Source organism: Phocoena sinus, chromosome 2, assembly GCF_008692025.1.
Source record: "Phocoena sinus isolate mPhoSin1 chromosome 2, mPhoSin1.pri, whole genome shotgun sequence".
NCBI lineage: Eukaryota > Metazoa > Chordata > Mammalia > Artiodactyla > Phocoenidae > Phocoena > Phocoena sinus.
Window position 1 is genome coordinate 117,706,290 of NC_045764.1, and position 25,175 is coordinate 117,731,464.

The window sequence follows — 25,175 nt, forward strand, 5'->3', positions numbered from 1 at the left end:
CATTTATGCTGTCAAGTACCATGAAAGAAAATAATTGACTACAAATAAATGCGTATGGATTCAGAAAAGTATGATGTTTACTTCTTACCAGTCGAATGAGCTGTCTGTCTAGCCATCTAAGCACATCTGGACCTTCTTCTGTTTCTGCTCTATATATTGCCAGCCGAGCCATAAGAATGGCAGCTGCCTCCTGGTCAAAAGATGCAGCAATGTTTTGGATTTGAGTTTGAGCATCTGCCCAGCTAAAGACAAGAAGAAGAAAGCAAGAAGTGCTGCTAAATTATTATATTCATGATATCATAGTTGGCTGTCACACAGATTTAAATTTAAAACATACAGAAAATTACTTCAATATTTCAAAATTCCAATATTACCTAGAAAAATTAGCTTTAAAAAAATCACTAGTAGTAGTTTCAGTATAGTACTCACTGTTTTTCAGAAAAATATATCCAAACCTAATAAAATTCTCTAAAATAACTGTAAAGGTCGATTTCCAAACATATTCCTTACAACAATAAGATTTTTACATGTAACAATGTGTGTGCATATGCACATAGATATACAAGTTGGTATATCAGACATTAAAAATTCACTTCTTCAATTTTATAAAAGCAAAAATATGGAAATAGAAAAATAAAGTTTTCTCCCAGACTAAGTAATTGTCATTTACTAAACTGGAAAATGAATAAACTATCAGAATATTTTCTCATTGGTTTTTAATTCAATTATTAGTGATAAAAATTAGATAATTAAAATTAATATTATTATTTTTACATCTTCATTGGAGTATAATTGCTTTACAATGGTGTGTTAGTTTCTGCTTTATAACAAAGTGAATCAGTTATACATATACATATGTTCCCATATCTCTTCCCTCCTGTGTCTCCCTACCTCCCACCCTCCCTATCCCACCCCTCTAGGTGGTCACAAAGCACCGAGCTGATCTCCCTGTGCTATGCAGCTGGTTCCCCCCAGCTATCTATTTTACATTTGGTAGTGTATATATGTCCAAGCCACTCTCTCACTTTGTCACAGCTTACCTTTCCCCCTCCCCATATCCTCAAGGTGTTTCTCTAGTAGGTCTGTGTCTTTATTCCTGTCTTACCCCTAGGTTCTTCATGACATTTTTTTTTCTTAGATTCCATATATATGTGTTAGCATGTGGAATTTGTCTTTCTCTTTCTGACTTACTTCACTCTGTATGACAGACTCTAGGTCCATCCACCTCACTACAAATAACTCCATTTCGTTTCTTTTTATGGCTGAGTAATATTCCATTGTATATATGTGCCACATCTTCTTCATCCATTCATCTGATGATGGACAATTAGGTTGTTTCCATTTCCTGGCAACTGTAAATAGAGTTGCAATGAACATTTTGGTACATGACACTTTTTGCATTATGGTTTTCTCAGGGTATATGCCCAGTAGTAGGATTGCTGGGTCATATGGTAGGTCTATTTGTAGTTTTTTAAGGAACCTCCATACTGTTCTCCATAGTGGCTGTAACAATTCACATTCCCAACAGCAGTGCAAGTGTTCCCTTTTCTCCACACCCTCTCCAGCATTTATTGTTTCTAGATTTTTTGATGGCCATTCTGACTGGTGTGAGATGATATCTCATTGTAGTTTTGATTTGCATTTCTCTAATGATTAATGATGTTGAGCATTCTTTCATGTGTTTGTTGGCAGTCTGTATATCTTCCTTGGAGAAATGTCTATTTAGGTCTTCTGCCCATTTTTGGATTGGGTTGTTTGCTTTTTTGTTATTGAGCTGCATGAGCTGCTTGTAAATTTTGGAGATTAATCCTTTGTCAGTTGCTTCATTTGTAAATATTTTCTCCCATTCTGAGGGTTGTCTTTTGGTCTTGCTTATGGTTTCCTTTGCTGTGCAAAAGCTGTGAAGTTTCATTAGGTCCCATTTGTTTATTTTTGTTTTTATTTCCATTTCTCTAGGAGATGGGTCAGAAAGGATCTTGCTGTGATTTATGTCATAGAGTGTTCTGCCTATGTTTTCCTCTAAGAGTTTGATAGTTTCTGGCCTTACATTTAGGTCTTTAATCCATTTTAAGCTTATTTTTGTGTATGGTGTTAGGGAGTGTTCTAATCTCATACTTTTACATGTACCTGTCTAGTTTCCCCAGCACCACTTATTGCAGAGGCTGTCCTTTCTCCACTGTACATTCCTGCCTCCTTTATCAAAGATAAGGTGACCATATGTGCGTGGGTTTATCTCTGGGCTTTCTATCCTGTTCCATTGATCTATCTTTCTGTTTTTGTGCCATTACCACACTGTCTCGATTACTGTAGCTTTGTAGTATAGTCTGAAGTCACACAGCCTGATTCCTCCAGCTCCGTTTTTCATTCTCAAGATTGCTTTGGCTATTCAGGATCTTTTGCGTTTCCAGAAAAATTGTGAAATTTTTTGTTCTAGTTCTGTGAAAAATGCCAGTGGTAGTTTGATAGGGATTGCATTGAATCTGTAGATTGCTTTGGGAAGTAGAGTCATTTTCACAATGTTGTTTCTTCCAATCCAAGAACATGGTATATCTCTCCATCTATTAGTATCATCTTTAATTTCTTTCATCAGTGTCTTATAATTCTCTGCATACAGGTCTTTTGTCTCCCTAGGTAGGTTTATTCCTAGATGTTTTATTCTTTTTGTTGCAATGGAATGTTTTCTTGATTTCACTTTCAGATTTTTCATCATTAGTGTATAGGAATGCCAGAGATTTCTGTGCATTAATTTTGTATCCTGCTACTTTACCAAATTCATTGATTAGCTCTAGTAGTTTTCTGGTACAATGTTTAGGATTCTCTATCTATAGTATCATGTCATCTGCAAACAGAGACAGCTTTACTTCTTCTTTTCTAATTTGGATTCCTTTTATTTCCTTTTCTTCTTTGATTGCTGTGGCTAAAACTTCCAAAACTATGTTGAATAAGAGTGGTGAGAGTGGGCAACCTTGTCTTGTTCCTGATCTTAGTGGAAATGCTTTCAGTTTTTCACCATTGATGATGATGTTTGCTGTGGGTTTGTCATATATGGCCTTTATTATGTTGAGGAAAGTTCCCTCTATGCCTACTTTTTGCAGGGTTTTTATCATAAATGGGTGTTGAATTTTGTCAAAAACTTTCTCTCCATCTATTGAGATGACCATATGGTTTTTCTCCTTCAATTTATTAATATGGTGTATCACGTTGATTGATTTGCATATATTGAAGAATCCTTGCATTCCTGGCATAAACCTCACTTGATCATGGTGTATGATCCTTTTAATGTGCTGTTGGATTCTGTTTGCTAGTATTTTGTTCAGGATTTTTGCATCTATGTTCATCAGTGATATTGGCCTGTAGTTTTCTTTCTTTGTGACATCCTTGTCTGGTTTTGGTATCAAGGTGATGGTGGCCTCGTAGAATGAGTTTGGGAGTGTTCCTCCCTCTGCTATATTTTGGAAGAGTTTGAGAAGGATAGGTGTTAGCTCTTCTCTAAATGTTTGACAGAATTCCCCTATGAAGCCATCTGGTCCTGGGTTTTTGTTTGTTGGAAGAGTTTAAATCACAGTTTCAATTTCAGTGCTTGTGATTGGTCTGTTCATATTTTCTATTTCTTCCTGATTCAGTCTTGGCAGGTTGTGCATTTCTAAGAATTTGTCCATTTCTTCCAGATTGTCCATATTATTGGCATAGAGTTGCTTGTAGTAATCTCTCATGATCTTTTTTATTTCTGCAGTGTCAGTTGTTACTCTTCCTTTTTCATTTCTAATTCTATTGATTTGAGTCTTCTCCCTTTTTTTCTTGATGAGTCTGGCTAATGGTTTATCAATTTTGTTTTTCTTCTCAAAGAACCAGCTTTTAATTTTATTGATCTTTGTTATCGTTTCCTTCATTTCTTTTTCATTTATTTCTGATCTGATTTTTATGATTTCTTTCCTTCTGCTAACTTTGGGGGTTTTTTGTTCTTCTTTCTCTAATTGCTTTAGGTGCAAGGTTACATTGTTTATTCGAGATGTTTCCTATTTCTTAAGGTAGGATTGTATTGCTATAAAGTTCCCTCTTAGAACTGCTTATGCTGCATCCCATAGGTTTTGGGTCATCGTATCTCCATTGTCATTTGTTTCTAGGTATTTTTTAATTTCCTCTTTGATTTCTTCAGTGAGCACTTCGTTATTAAGTAGTGTATTGTTTAGCCTCCACGTGTTTGTATTTTTTACAGATCTTTTCCTGTAATTAATATCTAGTCTCATAGCATTGTGGTTGGAAAAGATACTTGATACAATCTCAATTTTCTTAAATTTACCAAGGCTTGATTTGTGACCCAAGATATGATCTATCCTGGAGAATGTTCCATGAGCACTTGAGAAAAACGTGTATTCTGTTGTTTTTGGATGGAATGTCCTATAAATATCAACTAAGTCCATCTGGTTTAATGTATCATTTAAAGCTTGTGTTTCCTTATTTATTTTCATTTTGGATGATCTGTCCATTGGTGAAAGTGGGGTGTTAAAGTCCCCTACTATGACTGTGTTACTGTCGATTTCCCCTTTTATGGCTGTTAGTATTTGCCTTATGTGTTGAGGTGCTCCTATATTGGGTGCATAAATATTTACAATTGTTATATCTTCTTCTTGGATCGATCCCTTGATCATTATGTAGTGTCCTTCTTTGTCTCTTATAATAGTCTTTATTTTAAAGTCTATTTTGTCTGATATGGGAATTGCTACTCCAGCTTTCTTTTGGTTTACATTTGCATGGAATATCTTTTTCCATCCCTTCACTTTCAGTCTGTATGTGTCTCTAGGTCTGAAGTGGGTCTCTTGTAGACAGCATATATGTGGGTCTTGCTTTTGTATCCATTCAACCAATCTGTGTCTTTTGGTGGGAGCATTTAGTCCATTTACATTTAGGGTAATTATTGATATGTATGTTTCCATTCCCATTTTCTTAATTGTTTTGGGTTTGTTATTGTAGGTCTTTTCCTTCTCTTGTGTTTCTTGCCGAAAGAAGTTCCTTCAGCATTTGTTGTACAGCTGGTTTGGTGGTGCTGAATTCTCTTAGCTTTTGCTTGTCTGTAAAGGTTTTAATTTCTCCATCAAATGTGAATGAGATCCTTGCTGGGTAGAGTAATCTTGGTTGCAGGTTTTTCTCCTTCATCACTTTAAATATGTCCTGCGAGTCCCTTCTGGCTTGCAGAGTTTCTGCTGAAAGATCAGCTGTTAACCTTATGAGTATTCCCTTGTGTGTTATTTGTTGTTTTTCCCTTGCTGCTTTTAATATGCTTTCTTTGTATTTAATTTTTGACAGTTTGATTAATATGTGTCTTGGTGTGTTTCTCCTTGGATTTATGCTGTATGGGACTCTCTGTGCTTCCTGGGCTTGATTAACTATTTCCTTTCCCATATTAGGGAAGCTTTCAACTATAATCTCTTCAAATATTTTCTCAATCACTTTCTTTTTCTCTTCTTCTTCTGGAACCCCTATAATTTGAATATTGGTGCGTTTAATGTTGTCCCAGAGGTCTCTGAGACTGTCCTCAGTTCTTTTCATTCTTTTTTCTTTATTCTGCTCTGCAGTAGTTATTTCCACTATTTTATCTTCCAGGTCACTTATCTGTTCTTCTGCCTCAGTTATTCTGCTATTGATCCCATCTAGAGTATTTTTCATTTCATTTATTGTATTGTTCATCATTGCTTGTTTCATGTTTAGTTCTTCTAGGTCCTTGTTAAACGTTTCTTGCATTTTCTGTATTCTATTTCCAAGATTTTGGATCATGTTTACTATCATTATTCTGAATTCTTTTTCAGGTAGACTGCCTATTTCCTCTTCATTTGTTAGGTCTGGTGGGTTTTTATCTTGCTCCTTCATCTACTGTGTGTTTTTCTGTCTTCTCATTTTGCTTATCTTACTGTGTTTGGGGTCTCCTTTTTGCAGGCGGCAGGTTTGTAGTTCCCATTGTTTTTGGTGTCTATCCCCAGTGGCTAAAGTTGTTTCAGTGGGTTGTGTAGGCTTCCTGGTGGAGGGGACTACAGCATGTGTTCTGGTGGATGAGGCTGGATCTTGTCTTTCTGGTGGCCAGGTCCACGTCTGGTGGTGTGTTTTGGGGTGTCTGTGACTTATTGTGATTTTAGGCCGCCTCTCTGCTAATGGGTGGGGTTGTGTTCCTGTCTTGCTAGCTGTTTGGCATAGGGTGTCCACCACCGTAGCTTGCTGGTCATTGAGTGAAGCTGGGTGTTGGTGTTGAGATGGAGATCTCTGGGAGATTTTCGCCGTTTGATATTACGTGGAGCTGGGAGGTCTCTTATGGACCAGTGTTCTGAAGTTGGCTCTCCCACCTCAGAGGCACAGCACTGACTCCCGGCTGTAGCACCAAGAGCCTTTCATCTTTTGGGAGGTCTGAGGTCTTCTGCCAGCAGTATGTGTTCTGTAGGAGTTGTTCCCCATGTAGATGTATTTCTGATGCATCTGTGGGGAGGAAGGTGATCTCCACGTCTTACTCTTCTGCCCATAATTAAAATTATTATGTATTCTTTTCTCTCCACATTAACACACTAAAACCAATCAAAAATTAATAAATAAAAATTTTAGTCTAAGGGATAAATTTGAAATTACGTACAAAATAACAGTAATTTATTAAATTTACATGTTCTATAAATCTAATCCAAACTGAACCTGGGTAGACCCAGCAATAACTTTTGTTTGTTTGTTTAACATTTCACAGAGTTTTGTAATACTTCAGCTGATCTTAGTTCTGAAGTACCTCACTTTAAGCAATTCTGGCAATAGTTACAGACTGTGTGAAAAGCTGAACCCCTTTTACATGACTCAAAGATGTAAGACGAGATCCCAAGAAAATCCCGGCAGCAACGTTCAAAATTCTTCTCCTTTCTTCCTCTATTTTTAATTTTTTTCAAATAGACGAAAAATTTTAAAATATTTTCCAAATGACTGATACCCACGAATTATCTCAGTCTAACGAAATACCAAGAGGCAGAAAAGAATGAGAATAAATAAAGGAATTAAAGCTGGTAATTATTTTTTTAAAAGATACACCATGCAAAGCACAATATATATATATTTTTTTGGCTGCTCTGGGTCTGCATTGAGGCACGCAGGCTTCTCTAGTTGTGGCACACGGGCTCCAGAACACATAGGCTCTGTAGTTTGCACATGCGGGCTCTCTAGTTGAGGCATGAGAGCTCAGTAGTTGCAGTGCATGAGCTTAGTTGCCCCACAGCACGTGGGATCTTGGTTCCCCGACCGGGGTTGAACTCGCATCCCCTGCATTGTAAGGTGGATTCTTAACCACTGGACCACCATGGAAGTCCCAAAAGCTGGTAATTTCAAAAGTTATTTTTAGTGCAATTTGAACACTTAGTGATTATACTAATAGTTTAGTTTAGTTATCTTTTTATTTTTGAAAAATTTTTTTGGCTGCATTGGGTCTTAGGTGTGGCACATGGGATCTTCGTTGAGGCATGCAGCATCTTCCGTTGCCGCACACAGGCTGTTCATTGTGGTGCACGGACTTCTCTCTAGTTGTGCCATGCGGGTTTTCTCTCTCTAGTTGTGGCACACAGGCTTCAGAGTGCGTGGGCTCTGTAGTTTGCAGCACACGGGCTCTCTAATTGAGGCGCACGAGCTCAGTAGTTGTGGCACGTGGGCTTAGTTGTCCAGAGGCATGTGGGACCTTAGTTCCCTAACCAGGGATTGAACCTGCATCCCCTGCATTGGAAGGCAGATTCTTTATCACTGGACCACCAGGGAAGTCCCTATTTTTTAATTTAAAAATATCATAGAGCTAAAAATAAAGCTGGGTTTTGTTTGTTTGTTTTGGTCACGCCGCACGTCTTTTGGGATCTTAGTTCCCCAACCAGGGATTGAACCCGGGCCCATGGCAGTGAAAGTGCCGAAGCCTAACCACTGGACCACCAGGGAATTCCCAAAACCAAAATTGTTTTAAATTGGTATTTTCCCAACTTGTATGACCATAGTATTCACTTGCTTCAAACTGAAACATAAAGGTGACATTTTTCTTCTGAAAATATCAATACAATGGTTCAGTAGTAAAAATAAATTAGCAAATAAGCACATAAAAATTTACTACTTAAAAGTTCTTTAGCCATACATTTAAAATTTTGCTCTTAAAGTTTAAAGGGTTTGTTCACATTGTAAAATCTGTCTTTTGTATTTTCAGTACCTCTTCACTGTGATTCTTACAACTAGTTTCAAACCAAACTTTCCAGATCAAAGTTATTTTCTCTATAAATATAGGATAACTTTTTAAATTTTTATTTATTTATTTATTTATTTTTTGCGGTATGCGGGCCTCTCACTGTTGTGGCCTCTCCCGTTGCAGAGCACAGGCTCCGGACGCACAGGCTCAGCGGCCATGGCTCACAGGCCCAGCCGCTCCACGGCATGTGGGATCTTCCCAGACTGGGGCACGAACCCGTGTCCCCTGCGTCGGCAGGTGGACTCTCAACCACTGCACCACCAGGGAAGCCCTAGGATAACTTTTGACTGTATCTCAGGAACTTGAGTCCTTTATTTTCATATGGCTTATTCACTTAACAAATGCACTTGCTTAGGCCCCTAAAGTCATATTTCTAATTAATAAAGAAAAAAAATAAGCCTTGATTATTGAAAATGGTCAGGATAAGTTAATTTGAAAGAGTGGGTGCTTTGGTGAGACACAATGATATAAATGGCACCGTAACACACATAGTATCTCTCTGTCTACAAATAGCCTCATAAATTCTGTGTAAAAAACTGAAAATATATAAACCCATGAAAAATTTCTCATGACAAAAGTTCCCTTTCTCTTGAATGATTAACCTAACTCTTTTTAGAACTTTTCATTTTAAGAATATTTCAAACATAAAGCTATAAGTAGAATAATCTATATATCCATCACCTAGATTTATCAATTGTTAGCACTGTAACATTCTGCTTTATCGTTCTCTTTTCCTTCATACACACACACTTTTTCTTTTGCCAAACTTTTGAGAGTAAGTTACAGATACATCACCCTTTCCCCTAAATTCTTCAGTGTGTATCCTAAGAACAAAAACGTTCTCTTATGTAGCCCCAATGAATTACTAAATTAATGAAATTAAACATTGATAAAATACTATTATCCTATATGTAGACCATATTCAAATTTCCCCAGTTGTCTCAACAAGGTCCTCTATAGCAAAAATTTTCCTGATGGGATTATATCCAGGATCATATATTGGCTTTAGATGTAATTCTCTTTAGTCTCCTTTAATCTTAACTGGTTACTAACACTTTCTTTGCCTTCTAAGACATTTTTGAAGAGTCTAAGCCAGTGGCTTTATAAAATATCCCTCAAATTGGTATGTCCAGTTGTTTCCTTAAGTAAATATTTTGAATTCCAAGTTAAGTTATACGTGCATATGGGGTTGGGGGTGTGTGCTGAGGGGCCATAAATAAATTGACATGTTTGCCAAGAATCAATACTTCCAGGTTCATGATGTGCAAATGAACAGACGTAAAGGAAAGCTCAGGGGGCACTTTTTCTTCAAAGGAATAATGTATTCCCTTAACATTCATCTAGGATTTTAAGTCAAAGCAAAGTTACAGCAGGACAATAAATCTCTCTACATACTACCCTCTGCTAAGTAACAGACCATCCAACACAACACTGTTTCATTAGGCCATGTCCGTCACTCACCAGAATAGTCTCATGGTTTTCAGAAATGAAGCTAGAGTTTAAATACAGTTCAATAAAATGAGAGTTACGATGCCTTCAGTGTCTATTTTCTAGGCTATGCCTAAATCAGGTTAAGTTTATACTGACCAACACTTTTCCTACCCAGACAATCAAATCCAAAACAAACAGAAAAAGACCAAAAGCCTGTTCAATTCTAGACTTACCTCACCTAAGAATCCTTTCCAGACTAACTTCATTCCAAAACGTCACTCAAAATAGGAAGCCAGTTTGGGAGCATGACCCAGAATAGTTTTGATATGTAAATCAAATCTCTTAACAAATACAACTTACTTCCTAGCAATGGTGGTCACTCGGATACGTCTCTGCCCACTTGAATGCTGATACTGAGTCACAAACTGGATTGCACCACGTCCTCCTTGAGGAATTGGAGCATTATGCTGTATAAATATAAAAGAGTAGAATCTAAGCAAGATCTATTACATTGTTGTCATACAGTCATGGACTGCATATCCTAGCACTAACAAAATTCATTCTAAAATCTATCAGAAGGATGCTTATTTCCAGTGCATACAAAACAGTGGTGATTTGCCACGTGAAAAAGAAACGGATTTGGGAGAGGAGAAAAATTATGGAGTGAGTCAAGCTAGGAAATCAATTTCAAGTAATATAAAATTCAGAGAAACATGAAAAAACAAAATGAAGGGAGAAGTGTAAAGAAATTAACAGATAAGAAAAGGCATAAGTGAGGCAATTTTGCCTAATAGTAACTGGATAAAAAGACACTGAGCTAACATAAAAAATAATGTCTTCTGCAGCAACATGGATGGACCTAGATAATCACACTAAGTGAAGCCAGCCAGACAGAGAAAGACATATATCATATGATATGGTTTATACGTGGAATCTAAAAAAACAATGATACAAATGAACTTATATACAAAACAGAAATAGATCCACAGACATAGAAAACAAACTTATGCTTACCAAAGGGGAAAGGGCAGGGGATAAATTAGGACTTTGGGATTAACAAATACACACTACTATATATAAAACAGATAACCAACAAGGACCTACTGTATAGCACAGGGAACTATACTCAATATTTTATAATAACCTATAAGGGAAAAGAATCTGAAAAAAGAATAGAAAAATATACATGTATAACTGAATCACTTTGTTGTACACCTGAAACTAACACAACATTGTAAATAAACTACAATTCAATTAAAAAAAAGAAAAAGAAATTGAGCTAAGTTCTCCTCCCCTAGGTACATAAGATGAAAACACAGCTTTGAGGAAGACAATCACATGATGAACAGATGACTAACAGAAAATCATTAATGAGAAGAGACCAATAGTAATATATGATAATGATCCTCAGAAAGAAAAAGTGGGGTGGTCAATAGGGAAACTTTCTTCATGCCCTTTGACAACATTCTTGCTTTGTTGTTGTTGTAACTGTTTGTCAATAAGAGCCACTATATTTTTCACAAATTTTAATGTAAAAAAAAATTCCTGCACCTGTCTTAGGAAGGCTGACTACTAATACTTTGTGGTTCATTTTATGCCTAATAACTATTGGTATATAAGTCAATAATTTATCCATTATATCATTCTTTAATATGATAACTTTTTCCTGCAGCAGCAGAAAAAAATCTTTCCAAATATTGGCATCTTTACCTTCCAATCTTTTTCTAAAAGTTTTGATATATTAAACTTTCTCGTAGGAGGACTCAAATATTAAATGCCTTGAGACGCCTAGGAGGAACTAGATACCTAATTACAAAAATGCATAACTAGAACAGAATTTAAGATTTTATTTATGCTTCAATTTTTTATTAAAAACAAAAGAAAACTAAGACTAAAAGTTGGGTTGCCCAAGGTTGGGCATTTGCAGGTTTCCCTGACATCTCTATTATAGTATATCCTCTCACCAAGGAGTGTAGCCTTGAGAAACGGAAAATGACAAACAAAAACTCCAAAACAGAATAATCTTTGGGTCATACGCTCTGGAAATATTCATGGCCTAAATAAAGTATTTTTTCAAATATACATTTCAATATTCAAATATAAAAAGTCATACCTGATTGACAACTTCAAAATATATGGCTAAGGTTGTAGTGGGACTGAGTCCACATATCTTCCATTGACAAGTGCCACCTGTTCCTATCTCCTATAAAAATAAAACACAGTATGTTTGAAAACCAGAGAATATAGTTTATTACTATATATATATATTAAGGTGAAAAAGTAGAAAAAAATACCAGTAAGAAAAAATCTATTTCAGGTTTCTAATTCAATAAATGTTAGAGGTTTAAGATTTTTTTAAGATCATATAAATATACTATGAAATAAACTTAAGCAATTTTTACACAAATAAAATTATAATTAATTCAAATTCTTGCTAAGTAACTTACAAAAGTATTGATACAAGTTCTTCATATTGTAGACTTTAAAAATATACACCATTTAATGAAGTAATTACAACTAACATTATCCTTCTATCCAACTATTTAATCTGTGTAAAGAGATAGTGATTTAACATATAACATACGCATATATGAATATAGGTTCTCTGGATCAGAACTGTGTAATTTAAGCAGTCTAATTCCCAAGAAAACTTCTTAGATATAAGTTTTTCCATGCAAACTGCTTAAAATTAATTTTTAAACTCTGTCATTGTAAAGATGATTGCACACTTTGTTATTTGTCCCATCATCCTCTCCACAGCTACATGATTCTACTATTTCAAAGTGCCTTATATGTCCACTAGATGTGATAAAAGAAAAGACAGGAATTGAAGCTTAAAAGCTTAAATCTGCTGGCTACTTTGACGGAAATTCTACTAACGAAAAACATTTCAGAATTAATTTTGACTTTCAGGAGTCTCCAAATTTCTAAATCATAGTTGTTGTTGTTTTTTCAGGCACGCTGGGCAAGGAATAACTTAGGCATAAAAAATAGAAGACTAGTGACAGTACAAAAGTTTTAATTTAAGAGTGGATGGGAAAAGGGGTATGTGGAAAGAACAACAACAAATAGAGGTATACCAATGGAAGCTGAGCCACATTCTACTGTAAAACAGCCCACACAATAATTTTGAAAGGAATGCTATAGACTGCCACCCCAGGTCTCTCTTGGATCTGCCCTGAGAATTAACTGTATTTTCTTTTTAGAATAAAGATGACTTACATTTTCAGACACACAGGGTCCTTTAGAATTGAGAGACACACAGGGTCCAATAGCTCCTGAAATCTTTATTTCCCTTGAGGTCTGCAAAATAAGAATATATTGTCAGTCCTCCATATCAGTGGGTTCCACAGCTGCAGGTTCGACCAACCTCGGATTGAAAATACTTGAAAAAAAGTTTTTCAGAAAGCTCCAAAAAGCAAAACTAGAATTTGCTGTGCACAGGCAACTATTTACATAGCATTTACATTTTATTAGGTATTATAAGTAATCTAGAGATGATTTAAAGTATGTGGGAGGATGTGTGTAGGTTACATAAGAATATTACACCATTTTATAGAGGACTTGAGCATCTGCAGTGGTGGTGTGGGGGAGGTGTCCTGGAACCAGTCCCCTACAGATACCAAGGAATGACTCTAGTACACTTTGGTGTACCACCTCCTATTTTAACTCCCATTGAAAATCTGTCACCAAGACTGGTTTCTTTCCAATCTCCACTAACCCCCAAATTTAAGCTAATGTTATCTTCTATCTAAAAATTTGGAAGCCCAACTCAAGTTTTCTTACATGAGATTCTTTTTCCTGACAAATCCTGAATACCACTATCAAGACAAATTTTACCCCAAACACTGTTCTTCATTAACCTATAAGGGCTTCTTCTGCCTACACATGCATCTCCAAACTACAACCAAACCACACAATTAAAACTATTTCACTTACATTCCAATACAAACCATCCACTCTCACTGGGCAGTCTTCCCAAACATACCATGCTGATTTCTCACCTCTGTGCCTCTCTTCACACTGGGCTCCCAATTAAAATCATTCTCCTCAACCAAGTTAAACTCTGCCATGTTTCAAAATCCACTCTAAGTCACTGTAAAACCATCTAGGATAAATTGTATGCTGCATACATTCATTTTTCTTCCCTAAACCTTTACAGCTCTTTTATAATCTACTATTGTTTCATTCAATCACATGTGTTAATCTTGTCTTTCTATCAAGAATAAGTTCTTTATAAGAATACCTGTACCTTAGATATTCCCTGAGATCTCTACAATTTCCTAGCTTAATGCTGGACATATATATAGCAAGCATTCATTGAAATAAGAAGATTAACAAGAAATATTTAATAATTCAAAATCAATGTGCTTGTAAGACACTTAAAAATAACACTAAACCTTTGGGTTTCTTGAATCCCAAATTTGAAATGAATGATAGAATTGAATAATATCAACAACTTACCAAAAACAATTACTGATTATCCAAATAAAACAGAAAATGTTTCTCTTAAGTTAGATACCAACTCCTGCAATTAAAGAATCTAGCACTAACATAAGCAAATTTAGCACTAAAAGAACCATACAGGCATACCTTGGAGATATTGTGGTTTTGGTTCCAGACCACCACAATAAAGCAAATATTGAGAATAAAGAGAATCAAACCAATTTTTTTATTTCCCACAAAGTTATGTTATATAACTTTATGTTACATAAAGTTATATTTATACTACACTGTAGTCTATTAAGTGTGCAATAGCATTATGTCTTAAAAAACAATATACATAGCTCAATTTTTAAATGCTTTATTGCTAAGAAATGTTATCATCTGAGCCTTCAGTGAGTCATAAACTTTTTGCAGGGGGAGGGTCTCGCCTCGATGTTGATGGCTGCTGACTGATCAGGGTGATGGTGGTTGCTGAAGGTTGGGGTGACTGTGGCAATTTCTTTTTTCTGTTTCTTTTTTTTGAAGTATAGTTGATTTACAATGTTGTGTTAATTTCTTCTGTACAGCAAAGTGATTCAGTTACACAAATACACACATTCTTTTTTATATATTCTTTTCCATTATGGTTTATCATAGGATATTGAATACAGCTCTCTGTGCTATACAGTAGGACCTTGTTGTTTACCCATTCCATATATAATAGCTTACATCTGCTAACCCCAACTTCCCACTCCATTCCTCCCCCAGCCCCCTGCCCCTTGGCAACCACGAGTCTGTTCTCTATGTCAGTGAGTCTGTTTCTGTTTTGTAGATAGGTTCCTTTGTGTCATATTTTAGATTCCACATATAAGTGATATCATATGGTATTTGTCTTTCTCTTTCTTACTTACTTCACTTAGTATGATAATCTCTAGTTACATCCATGTTGCTGCAAAGGGCATTCTTTCTTTCTTTCTTATGGTTGAGTAGTATTCCATTGTGTATATGTACCACATCTTCTTTATCCATTCATCTGTCGATGGACATTTGGGTTGTTTCCATGTCTTGGCTATCATGAATAGTGCTGCTATGAACATAGGGGTGCATGTATCTTTATGAATTAGAGTTTTGTCTGGATATATGTGGCAATTTCTTAAAATAAGACAACAATGAAGTTTGCTGCATTGAATGACTCTTCCTTTCACAGTTTCTCTGTAGCATGCAATGCTGTTTGATAGCATTTTACCCACGGTTGAACTTCTTTCAAAATTGGAGTCAGTCCTCTCAAACCCTGTCACTGCTTTATCAACTAAGTTTATGTAATATTTTAAATCCTGTCATTTCAACAATCTGTACAGCATCTTCATCAGTAGATTCCATTTCAAGAAACCACTTTCTTTGCTCATCCATAAGAAGCAACTCCTCTCCATTCAAGTTTTATCATGAGGTTGCAGCAGTTCAATCACATCTTCAGGCTCTACTTCCAACTCTAGTTCTCTAGCTGTTTCCACTACATCTGCAGTTACATCTTCCACTGAAGTCTTGAACCCCTCACATTCATCCATGAGGGCTGGAATCAACTTCTTTCAAGCTCTTGTTAAGACTGATATTTTGACCTCTTCCCACGAATCACAAATGTTCTTAATGGCATCTGAATGGTGAATTCTTTCCAGAAGGTTTTCAATCTACTTTGCCAAGATTCATCAGAGGAACCACTGTCTATGGTAGCTATAGCCTTATGAAATGTATTTCTTAAAAAATAAGACTTGAAAGTTGAAATTACTCCTTGATCCATGGACTGCATAATGGATGTTGTGTTAGCAGGCATGGAAACAACTTGAATCTCATTGTCCATCTCCAACAGAGCTCTTAGGTGACCAGGTGCATTGTCAATGAGCAGTAATATTTAGAAAAGATTCTTTTTTTTCTGAGTGGTAGGTCTCAACAGTGGGTTTAAAATATTCAGTAAACCATGTGGTAAACAGATATGCTGTCATCCAGGCTATGTTGTTCCATTTACAGAGCACAGGCAGAGTAGATCCTTAAGGGCCCAAGGATCTCGAGAAATGGTAAATGAGTATTTAGGTCAACTTAAACTCACCGACCGCATTAGTCCCTAACAAGAGAGTCAGCCTGTCCTTTGAAGCCCACCACTGACTTCTCTCTAGCTATGAAAGTTCTCAATGGCATCTTCTTCCAGTAGAAGGTTGTTTCATCTACATTGAAAATCTGTTGTTTTATGTAGCCACCACCTTTATTCATTATCTTAGTTAGATCTTCTGGATAACTTGCTGCAGCTTCTACATCAGCACTCGATGCTTCCCCTTGCACTTTTATGTTACAAAGCTGGCTTCTTTCCTTAAACAACATGAACCAACTCTGCTAGCTTCAAACTTTTCTTCTTCAGCTTCCTCACCTCTCTCAGCCTTCCTAGAATTGAAGGGAGGACAGGACTTGCTCTGGATTAGGCTTTGGCTTAAGGGAATATTGTAGCAGGTTTGATCCTCTATCCAGACCACTAAAACTTTCTCCATATCAGCAGTCAGGCTGTTTTTCTTTCTTATCCTTTGTGTGTTCACTGGAGTAGCACTTTTAATTTCTTTTAAGATCTCCTCCTTTGCATTCACAACTTGACCAACTGTTTGGAACCAAGAGACTTAGCTTTGGCCTGTCTTGGTTTCTGACATGTCTTCCTCGCAAAGCTTTTGATTTAAAGTGAGAGATGTGGGACTCTTCCTTTCACTTGAACACTTAGAGACCATTGTAGGGTTATTAATTGGCCTAATTTCAATATTGCTGTGTCTCAGGGAATAGAGAGGCCTGAGAAAAGGGAGAGAGACAAGGGAACGGCCAGCAGCTGCAGCAATCAGAACACACACATTTACTGATTAAGTTCACTGTCTTAAATGGGCACAGTTCATGGTGCCCCAAAACAATTACAATAGTAACATCAAAGATCACAGACCACAGATCACCATAACAAATATAATAATAATGAAAAAGTTTGAAATATTGTGAGAATTACCAAAATGTACCACAGAGACATGAAGTGAGCAAATGCTGTTGAAAAAATGGTGCCAGCAGACTTGCTCCACACAGGGTTGCCACAAACCTTCAATTTGTAAAAAAATGCAGTATCTGCGAAGCACAATAAAATGAGGTATACTTGCCAAGTATACTTAAAAAGTATACTTGCCTATACTTAAAATTTTTAATGCTATATAAACAAAAAATAGAGTTAAAGGAAATTTTACTTATATAATTTCCTCTTGTTTTAACAATTATTTAGAGATGCTCAAGTAAAATTTCATTGTACATTTAACGATGAACATTTTTCTGGTGAACAAATCTCTAACTCCAGGTTTCAATACAAAATAACCACTATTTTTAAAGCATATCTTGAATTTGATTGATGATGTTCTAAAATTATGATCAAGCCTACAAATTTCTCTCTTGGTAACATACCATACATGTCAAGTTTTGGTTCTTACCTTTATTTCTAATGTACCACCAAAGCCCATTTTAAACTGTCCATGCATATCTTTGGTAAAAACTCTTTGAAAAGTTTGCTTGAATAAGGAAGTGTTGAAAGAGTCACCCATTACCATGTATCCTCTGCATGGAAAGAGCAAAAAACAATGTGACACAAGGGTCCATGTGTAAAACCAAAAAAGTAAATTATTTTTCAACACTACCAACAAAATTTTAAAGATATTTCCCAAGATGTGTGATATTAACATTAATTTAAAAAACTCAATTATATGAAAATATCCCCATTCTGAGGGTACCTGAGGGTATTCTGAGGGTACCTGAGTGCCCCTAATACTTGTATCTGTCCTCAGTAATTTTTAAAAATTATTTTTTAAATAGGTAATACATCTATACATTACAAAATTCAAAAAGTACAAAAGGGTACATAGTAATATATGTGTCTCTCCCATCCCAGTTACCCAGTCCTCCCTACTGGTGAAGACATCTGACAGTTCACAGCATTCATTCTCATTCTTAGAAATAAATATCTCCATGTGTAGTGTGTGTATATGCAGATATTGTCTCTGTGTGTCACACAACTTAACAGTGTTATACCCAGTGAATGAGAATACAGGCATATTTTGGGAGCATTTTCACTTTATGCACTTAAGTACTGTTAAATTTTTTTCAGTAACCATGTACCTTTATAAATTTTTTTAAGTTTTAAAAAACACTAACTGTCAAATAAAAACTATTCTGAGATGCCATTTCCACCCTAATAAATCAGCAAATCAGTCTAACAACATATTCTGTTGATGAGGCTGTGGAAAAACGGGCATGCTCATAATTGCTTATAGGAATGGAAAATGGTGCAAACCCAATGCAAGGGAACTTGACAGTATCTAACAAAATTACATATGTATTTTCTCTGTAATCCAGCCACCGCACTATTAGGAATCTATCCCAAAGATAATCGGGCAAACAAAAAACAAAAAGCAAAATACAGGCACAAGTCTATTCACTGAAGTACTATTTATAATAATAAAAGATTGGAAACAATCCAGATGACCATCTATTAGACTAGCTGAATAAAATACGGTACAACCACACAATGGAGTAATATACAGTTGACCCTTGAAAACCACAGGTTTTGAACTACGTGGGTCCACTTATGAGCGGATTTTTTTCAGTAGTAAATATTACAGAACTACACTATCCACTGATGGTTGAATCTGAGGATGCAGAACTGCAAATATAGAGGAACCACAGATATGGAGGGCCAACTAAAAATTATACTCAGACTTTCCACTATGCAAAGGGTCAGTTCCCCCAATCCTCAAATTGTTCAAGGGTCAACTGTACTACTACAACTGTACTATTATAAACCCATTTCCAAGATATCAGTAAAAAATGCAAAGTAGGGGAAGCTATGTAAAACTTTCTACTGTTTAAATTAAAAGGCGGATACATATATACAACATGAGTACAAACATTTACATGTATTTGCTCATCATATTTTTAAAATATTTTAAGTAGTTTTTAAAATAACAATAAAACAATCAAAAATTACATTAGGCAAAAGAAAGAAAACTGATGTGGTATAATTAATCAATGGAAATTTTATTTTTGATACTGCTAAAGTCCTAATTTATGTTATCTCTGATGCTATTATAGATTGTATGCTGTTAAATTTTGTTTGCTTTTTATAGTAGACCCTTGAACAATGCGGAGTTTAGGGCACAGACCCTTATGTGCAGTCAAAAATCTGTGTAAAACTTTATAGTCAGCCCTCCGTATCCATGGTTCCACATCCTTGGAGTCAACCAACCAAGGATCATGTAGTACTATAGTATGTATATATTGAAAAAAATCCACATATAAGTGGACCTGTGCAGTTCAAACCCATGGTGTTCCAGGGTCTACTCTATTTGTTACTGTTATACAAAAATATAGTTGAATTTTGTACACTGACCTTGATTTAGAAGTCTTGACAACTTAACATACTAATTCTAATAGTTTGCATGTAGATTTTTTCAGATTTTCCACTTTTGCAAACATGTCATCTAGAACAATCTATGTTATCACTAAACCTAGTAAAACATCCTAAAATAATGGCAACATATACCATACCCTACTTATCCACTCCCTTTTACAGCAAACCTCTATGAAAGAGCTGTCTATACCTTTACTACTCAGTGTTGCCCTTGGTCCAACAACATTAGCATCACCAAGGGTCTTGTTTGAAAAGCAGAATTTCAAGTCCCATCCTATGCATACTAAATCCAGAATCTATATTTTAACAAGATATCCAACTGACTTGCACATGTGAAATGAAAGTCTGAGAAGCTCTGGTCTATGTCAGCTGCTTCTGATCCCCTCCTCCTGTTCCTTTTCTTATTCACTCTAAGTCAATTTTCAGTGCTCTTAGGAAGGTCACCAATGACCTTCGTAGTGTTAAATTACACAATCTTACAATCTCATCCACTTTTATTGCTTTAAAAAACCAACAATAGGGACTTCCCTGGAGGCGCAGTGCTTAAGAATCCACCTGCCAATGCAGGGAACACGCGTTCAATCCCTGGTCTGGGAAGATCCCACATGCCGCAGAGCAACTAAGCCCGTGTGCCACAACTACTGAAGCCCATGTACTCTAGGGCCCATGCTTCACAACAAGAGAAGCCACTGCAATGAGAAGCCCGCACACCGCAATGAAGAGTAGCCCCTGCTTGCTGCAACTAGAGAAAGCCTGTGCACAGCAACCCAATGCAGCCAAAAAAAAAAAAAAAACCACGGCAATATTCTGACAACTCCCACATTTATATCTCTAGATATAAATTCAGACCTATCTTCTGCATTGTAGGTTCTAATATCCAACTGCCTACTCAACCTCTCCCCATGGATGTCTACTGGCATCTCAAACCAAACATGTTCAAAACTGAACTCCTAATATTCTCCCCAAATGTTCTTCCTCCCAGTCTTACCCATTTCAATAAAGGACAACTCAATCCTTCTAGACTTATTTGGTTTTCTCAAACCCCAGATCCAACCTCTTAGCAAATTCTGTCTTCTAAATATACCCCAAATCCAACCACTTCTCACCAGCTGTGATGCCACCACTTGATATTCCTGTGTCCCTCTACGTACTAAAGACAACTAAAGTCAAATGATCCTTTTAAAGCATTAAGTCAGATCATATTACTCCTCTCCTGAAAACTCTCTAATGACTTCCCATCTCACTCAAAGAAAAATCCAACAAACTAGGAATAAGAACATACTCAACCTGATAAAGGCATCTACAAAAATCCACAGCTAACATTATACTTAATGGTGAAGGATAAAATGGTTTCTCCCTAATATCAAGAACAGGCAAATCTATAGGGACAGAAAGTAGTTTAGTGGTTGTCTAGGCTGAAAGGGGGAGGGGGAGGAAGGAGAAATGGGAAGTGACTGCTAATAGGTACAGGGTTTCTTGCTGGGATAATGTAAATGTCCTAAAATAAAATCATGGTGATGGGTAGAATATACTAAAAGAAAAAAAAAACATTAAATTACATGCTTTAAATGAGTAAATTTTATAGTATGTGAATTATATCTCAAAAAAGCTACCAAAATAATAATATAAAACAATGACTGAAGGGTATGAAGATGATCTTTTCAAACAGAACTTGTGCCTTTTTAACTGTATTTTAGAAAAAATTTAAAGTAAGTTTTACTGAAAGGAGTATCAAAAACTGTTAATAGCTGTTGCCCTGGAGTGGCAGAATCATGACTATTTTTTTTTCCATTATTGGTTTATATTTGTAAAGTGTCGTTATTAGTTTATAACTGCAATACTTGTAAAAATGTATATACATACCCAGTAAGGTTAGGACAGCACTTCATCTCCAGGAGACCTGTCTGATCTAATGCACATGCATAGATATCAATAACATGACCAGTCGTAGCAGCGCGATTAGCCAATGCTTCAAAATGCTACAACAGATTTTTTAAGATCAAATCAAAGTAATGTACAAACTTAATCATCCTATAAATCTTTTGCCATTAATAAATCAAAATGATCTAAGAAATACTAAAAGAATAATCCATAATAATTTAAGTGTGATTTGTTCTAATTTAATTTTCTATAACATCTCATAAAATGATACGATAACTTCTAATAATCTGACACTTTCACATTCTTTGCTTTAAATGCCATTCATTCTAAATGAACTCCTAAATTTCGAGCTAACCTTGAAGAAAGGCATGTTGCTCTTCATACATACATGATGGAAGAACAACACAGAACTCTTTTTCCTGGATAAATCTATACTCAAGTAACATGAAAAATAGACAACAGCAAAAGCATTAAGATAAACAAACATAAAACTTCTTTTGAAGCTCTAAGAAATACTCCAAATTCAAAAGGGAAATTAGGTGACAGGAAAAAAAGCATCCATTAATAGTGACAAAAATTATCTGTTATTAATTACACCCTAAAAATATAATAATGACTACCAAAAAGAAATATGAGATAATACAGGACAACTAAACTAAAATTGTAAACTCTAGACAATTTTTTTAAAAAGGGGGGGAGGGATGGGACATTAACAAGCAGAACCAATACAAGGGTATCAAGAATCAACAGTAGTGAAAATGTACTGACACAAACCCAGATAAAATTGAAGTTACATGAACAGAGAACAACTTATGAGAAAATGACGGACTATTCAAGCTATGAACAATATACACATCTAAAGGGCAGCCTCCTGGAAATGAAAAATTGGAAAATTCAAGAAATTCTTCCTGATGGGAAAGACATTCTTTAACATGAATATTAAAAAAGACACAGGTTTTCTCTCAGGAGTAGTTTTTAAAGAGACACCTATTGGTGCCCCTTATTAAGTTTTTAAATATTTAAAACCAGAAAAAATATAACAAATTATCAAGGAAGAAAAACACTATTTCCCTAATTCTGAGGAGCAGTTGCAGTATCATCACAATATCAGATTTATCAGAAAGTAATTATATTCTTCCTCTTCCATCAAATGAATTTTTCTAATAAGGCAAAAGGACTTAAAAACCAAAATTACCTTAGTTCCCTTTTTAACATATTTTGCATTGTCTTTTTCAATGTCATGCCATGATCTTATGGGTGTCTTCAATTCGTCTCCAACCACCATTCCAGGCCCCTGAGTGGCTGGACCACCAATGAACATCATGATACGAGCACCAGTGTTGGGAAAAGTACACTATCAGGAAAAAGTAATTCATGAGAAGAGCTTAAAGGAAAACATATGGATATACATTTATGATAGTGAATTTTTATATATTCTTTCTAGATAACAGGGAAGCATACATTTTCCAAGAATAATCAAATGTTTAAAACAAAATTTAAAAACAAGATGTTTGTGTGAATATCTTTCTTTTGAAATCCTATTCTAATAGCAATGCCTTCCTAATTTTAAAATAATCTATAAACCTGATCCCTATAAGCGAGGACGTTTCTAGTACTAGATAGGGAAGAGTAGGAAAAGAAGAAGAAAAGAGGGTATCTTTTTCTGTTTGGTTGTTATTTTTGTTTTCTATGCTTAAAATACATGCACAACTTTTATTTCTAATTCAAACTGATGGATTGAGTACTTCAATCTACCTCCCCCTTCTTCCCAAGATGCCAGTGAAATGATATAAATGGTACTGTTTAAAAAATAAATAAGAAAGAGTACTATCAGCAGACTAGAAATTTTGAGGAATCCAAACAACAGATTGTACTGGATTGACGAAAGAATTTTAACTATATATATTATGTATAATTTAAAATATATATATGTACATATATATATACCAAAAGTAAGCCAGATCTTCCCAAGGGAAAATCTTAAAAACTCTACATTTAGAGTCAAAAAAACACAAAAAGCAGCAATGGGCCAAAGAAGTGCAGTCAGCTCCAGAAACAGCAGCTAATGACAACAGATTTTAGCAATTCCTAAGAAGAGCTCTCTGAGAAAAGTAGGCAATCTTCCCAGAGAAGGTTCTCAGCATAGAAATTGGTGGCTGAAAGATACAGAACACATGTTACAATGAATATCAAAACAAATATGACAACTCTCGAGAGATTCTAGAATTAAAATCATGGCAAAAGTAAAAATACCTCAAGGAATGGGCTAAAAAGCATGTCTGAAGACCAAGTTAGAGATATGGAAAATAAACTTGAAGAAACCTCTAAGAAATAGGAGCAAAGAAGGAAAACATGAGGAAAAAAAATAAAGATATGAAGAAATGCAGAAGTCCAGCATCAATCTAATGAATATAGAATAAAAAAGAAAAAAAGAAAGTAAGCTGAAGAATGACAGGAGTCTTAATGAAAGGACCTACCAACAACCAAACATAATTAATGAAAAAATAATCAAACCTAAACACAACCTAATGAAATTTCAGAACTCTAATATTAAAGAGAACATTCTAAAAATGTTCAGTGGGAAAAATAAGTTTCCTGAAAAGGACTAAGAATGAGACTACATCAAATTATCCAATAAACTATCTGTTAGAATACTAGCGAGGAATGGCTCAAAGATCCTATTGAAGACAGGGACCCAAAGTACAAATGAAGTGAGAGGGAAAAATTAAAAAACATTTTTAGACATGCAAGAACTCAGAAAATTTATAATAAACAAAAGAACTGAGTACAATCCAAAAGAAACAGGGAATCTAGAAAAAAAAAAATTTAAAGGTATCCTAAGACTTTAATACATGAAAGATTCCCCAGCAAGCAGCAAAACTGCAATTACAAAGAATTACATCTCCTTCTCTATGTGTATAACCACTCTATTCCACAATTAACAATATTTATATATCATATTTGAAATGCTTATATTTCTAATTTCTATAAGCAGTTATTGAACAAAAATACACAGTGCATTTTCAAGCTACATTATAGCTTCAGAAAAGAATGTCAATGATATATACTTTGATGATAATTTTAAAAATTCATGATTAACAAATCTAGGCAAGAGCAAGGAAAACTGCCTTTTACTTTTCATTTTTATACATCCTTGCATATTTGAATGTTTTTATTAGATATACTTATTACTTCTATAACATTCTTAAACTAGATTAATAAATAAATAAAAATACTGTTTTCATACTGGGTATCATCCTGCTGAGGTAACAGCAGTCATGTAAAGCTGAAACATCAGTAAAGAACAAGAACAAATTGAAGTATACAAACCACACACCTTTATACCTAGAACTCAAAAAGCATTCAAACTTCAAGTTACTTATAAGTAAAAAATAAATAAATAAACACTAAGTCCCAGTGAGCTATCTCCCATGCAAGCCTTCACACAAGCAAGGGCAGTTTGGGGAAAAGTACAAGGAAGAAAGAAGGAAGCTAGCAGCCAGCATAGAACAACTGCCAGATTCAAATGAAAACTTATTAAGGGGCACTAAAGAACAGCAAGAAAATAATCAAGAGCATGAAAATGAAATAAATAAGAATAAAAGATCAGAGATAAAGTGGTTGAAATAGAAAACAAGCAAAGATCCAATTTATGTATAATTGGAGTTCTTAAAGAAGATAAACAAAACAATGAAAAAACTAACATTTAAAACTGTAATACAAGAAAACTTTATAGAAACA

At 35.3% G+C, this 25,175-nt stretch overlaps 1 protein-coding gene across 3 annotated transcripts in view; it reads right to left on the reverse strand.

Annotated features, from left to right (window-relative positions):
- Positions 1 to 25,175, reverse strand: part of SEC23A (Sec23 homolog A, COPII coat complex component) — a 66,391-nt gene that overhangs the window by 25,847 nt on the left and 15,369 nt on the right. For all 3 annotated transcript variants that reach the window (XM_032622146.1, XM_032622148.1, XM_032622147.1), the window contains exons 8-14: positions 22,630 to 22,788; positions 21,417 to 21,532; positions 17,581 to 17,704; positions 12,887 to 12,967; positions 11,778 to 11,867; positions 10,025 to 10,131; positions 89 to 242 (exon numbers count right to left, since the gene is read on the reverse strand). In XM_032622146.1, the coding sequence (XP_032478037.1) occupies positions 89 to 242; positions 10,025 to 10,131; positions 11,778 to 11,867; positions 12,887 to 12,967; positions 17,581 to 17,704; positions 21,417 to 21,532; positions 22,630 to 22,788 (831 nt within the window). The remainder of the gene's footprint in view (positions 1 to 88; positions 243 to 10,024; positions 10,132 to 11,777; positions 11,868 to 12,886; positions 12,968 to 17,580; positions 17,705 to 21,416; positions 21,533 to 22,629; positions 22,789 to 25,175) is intronic.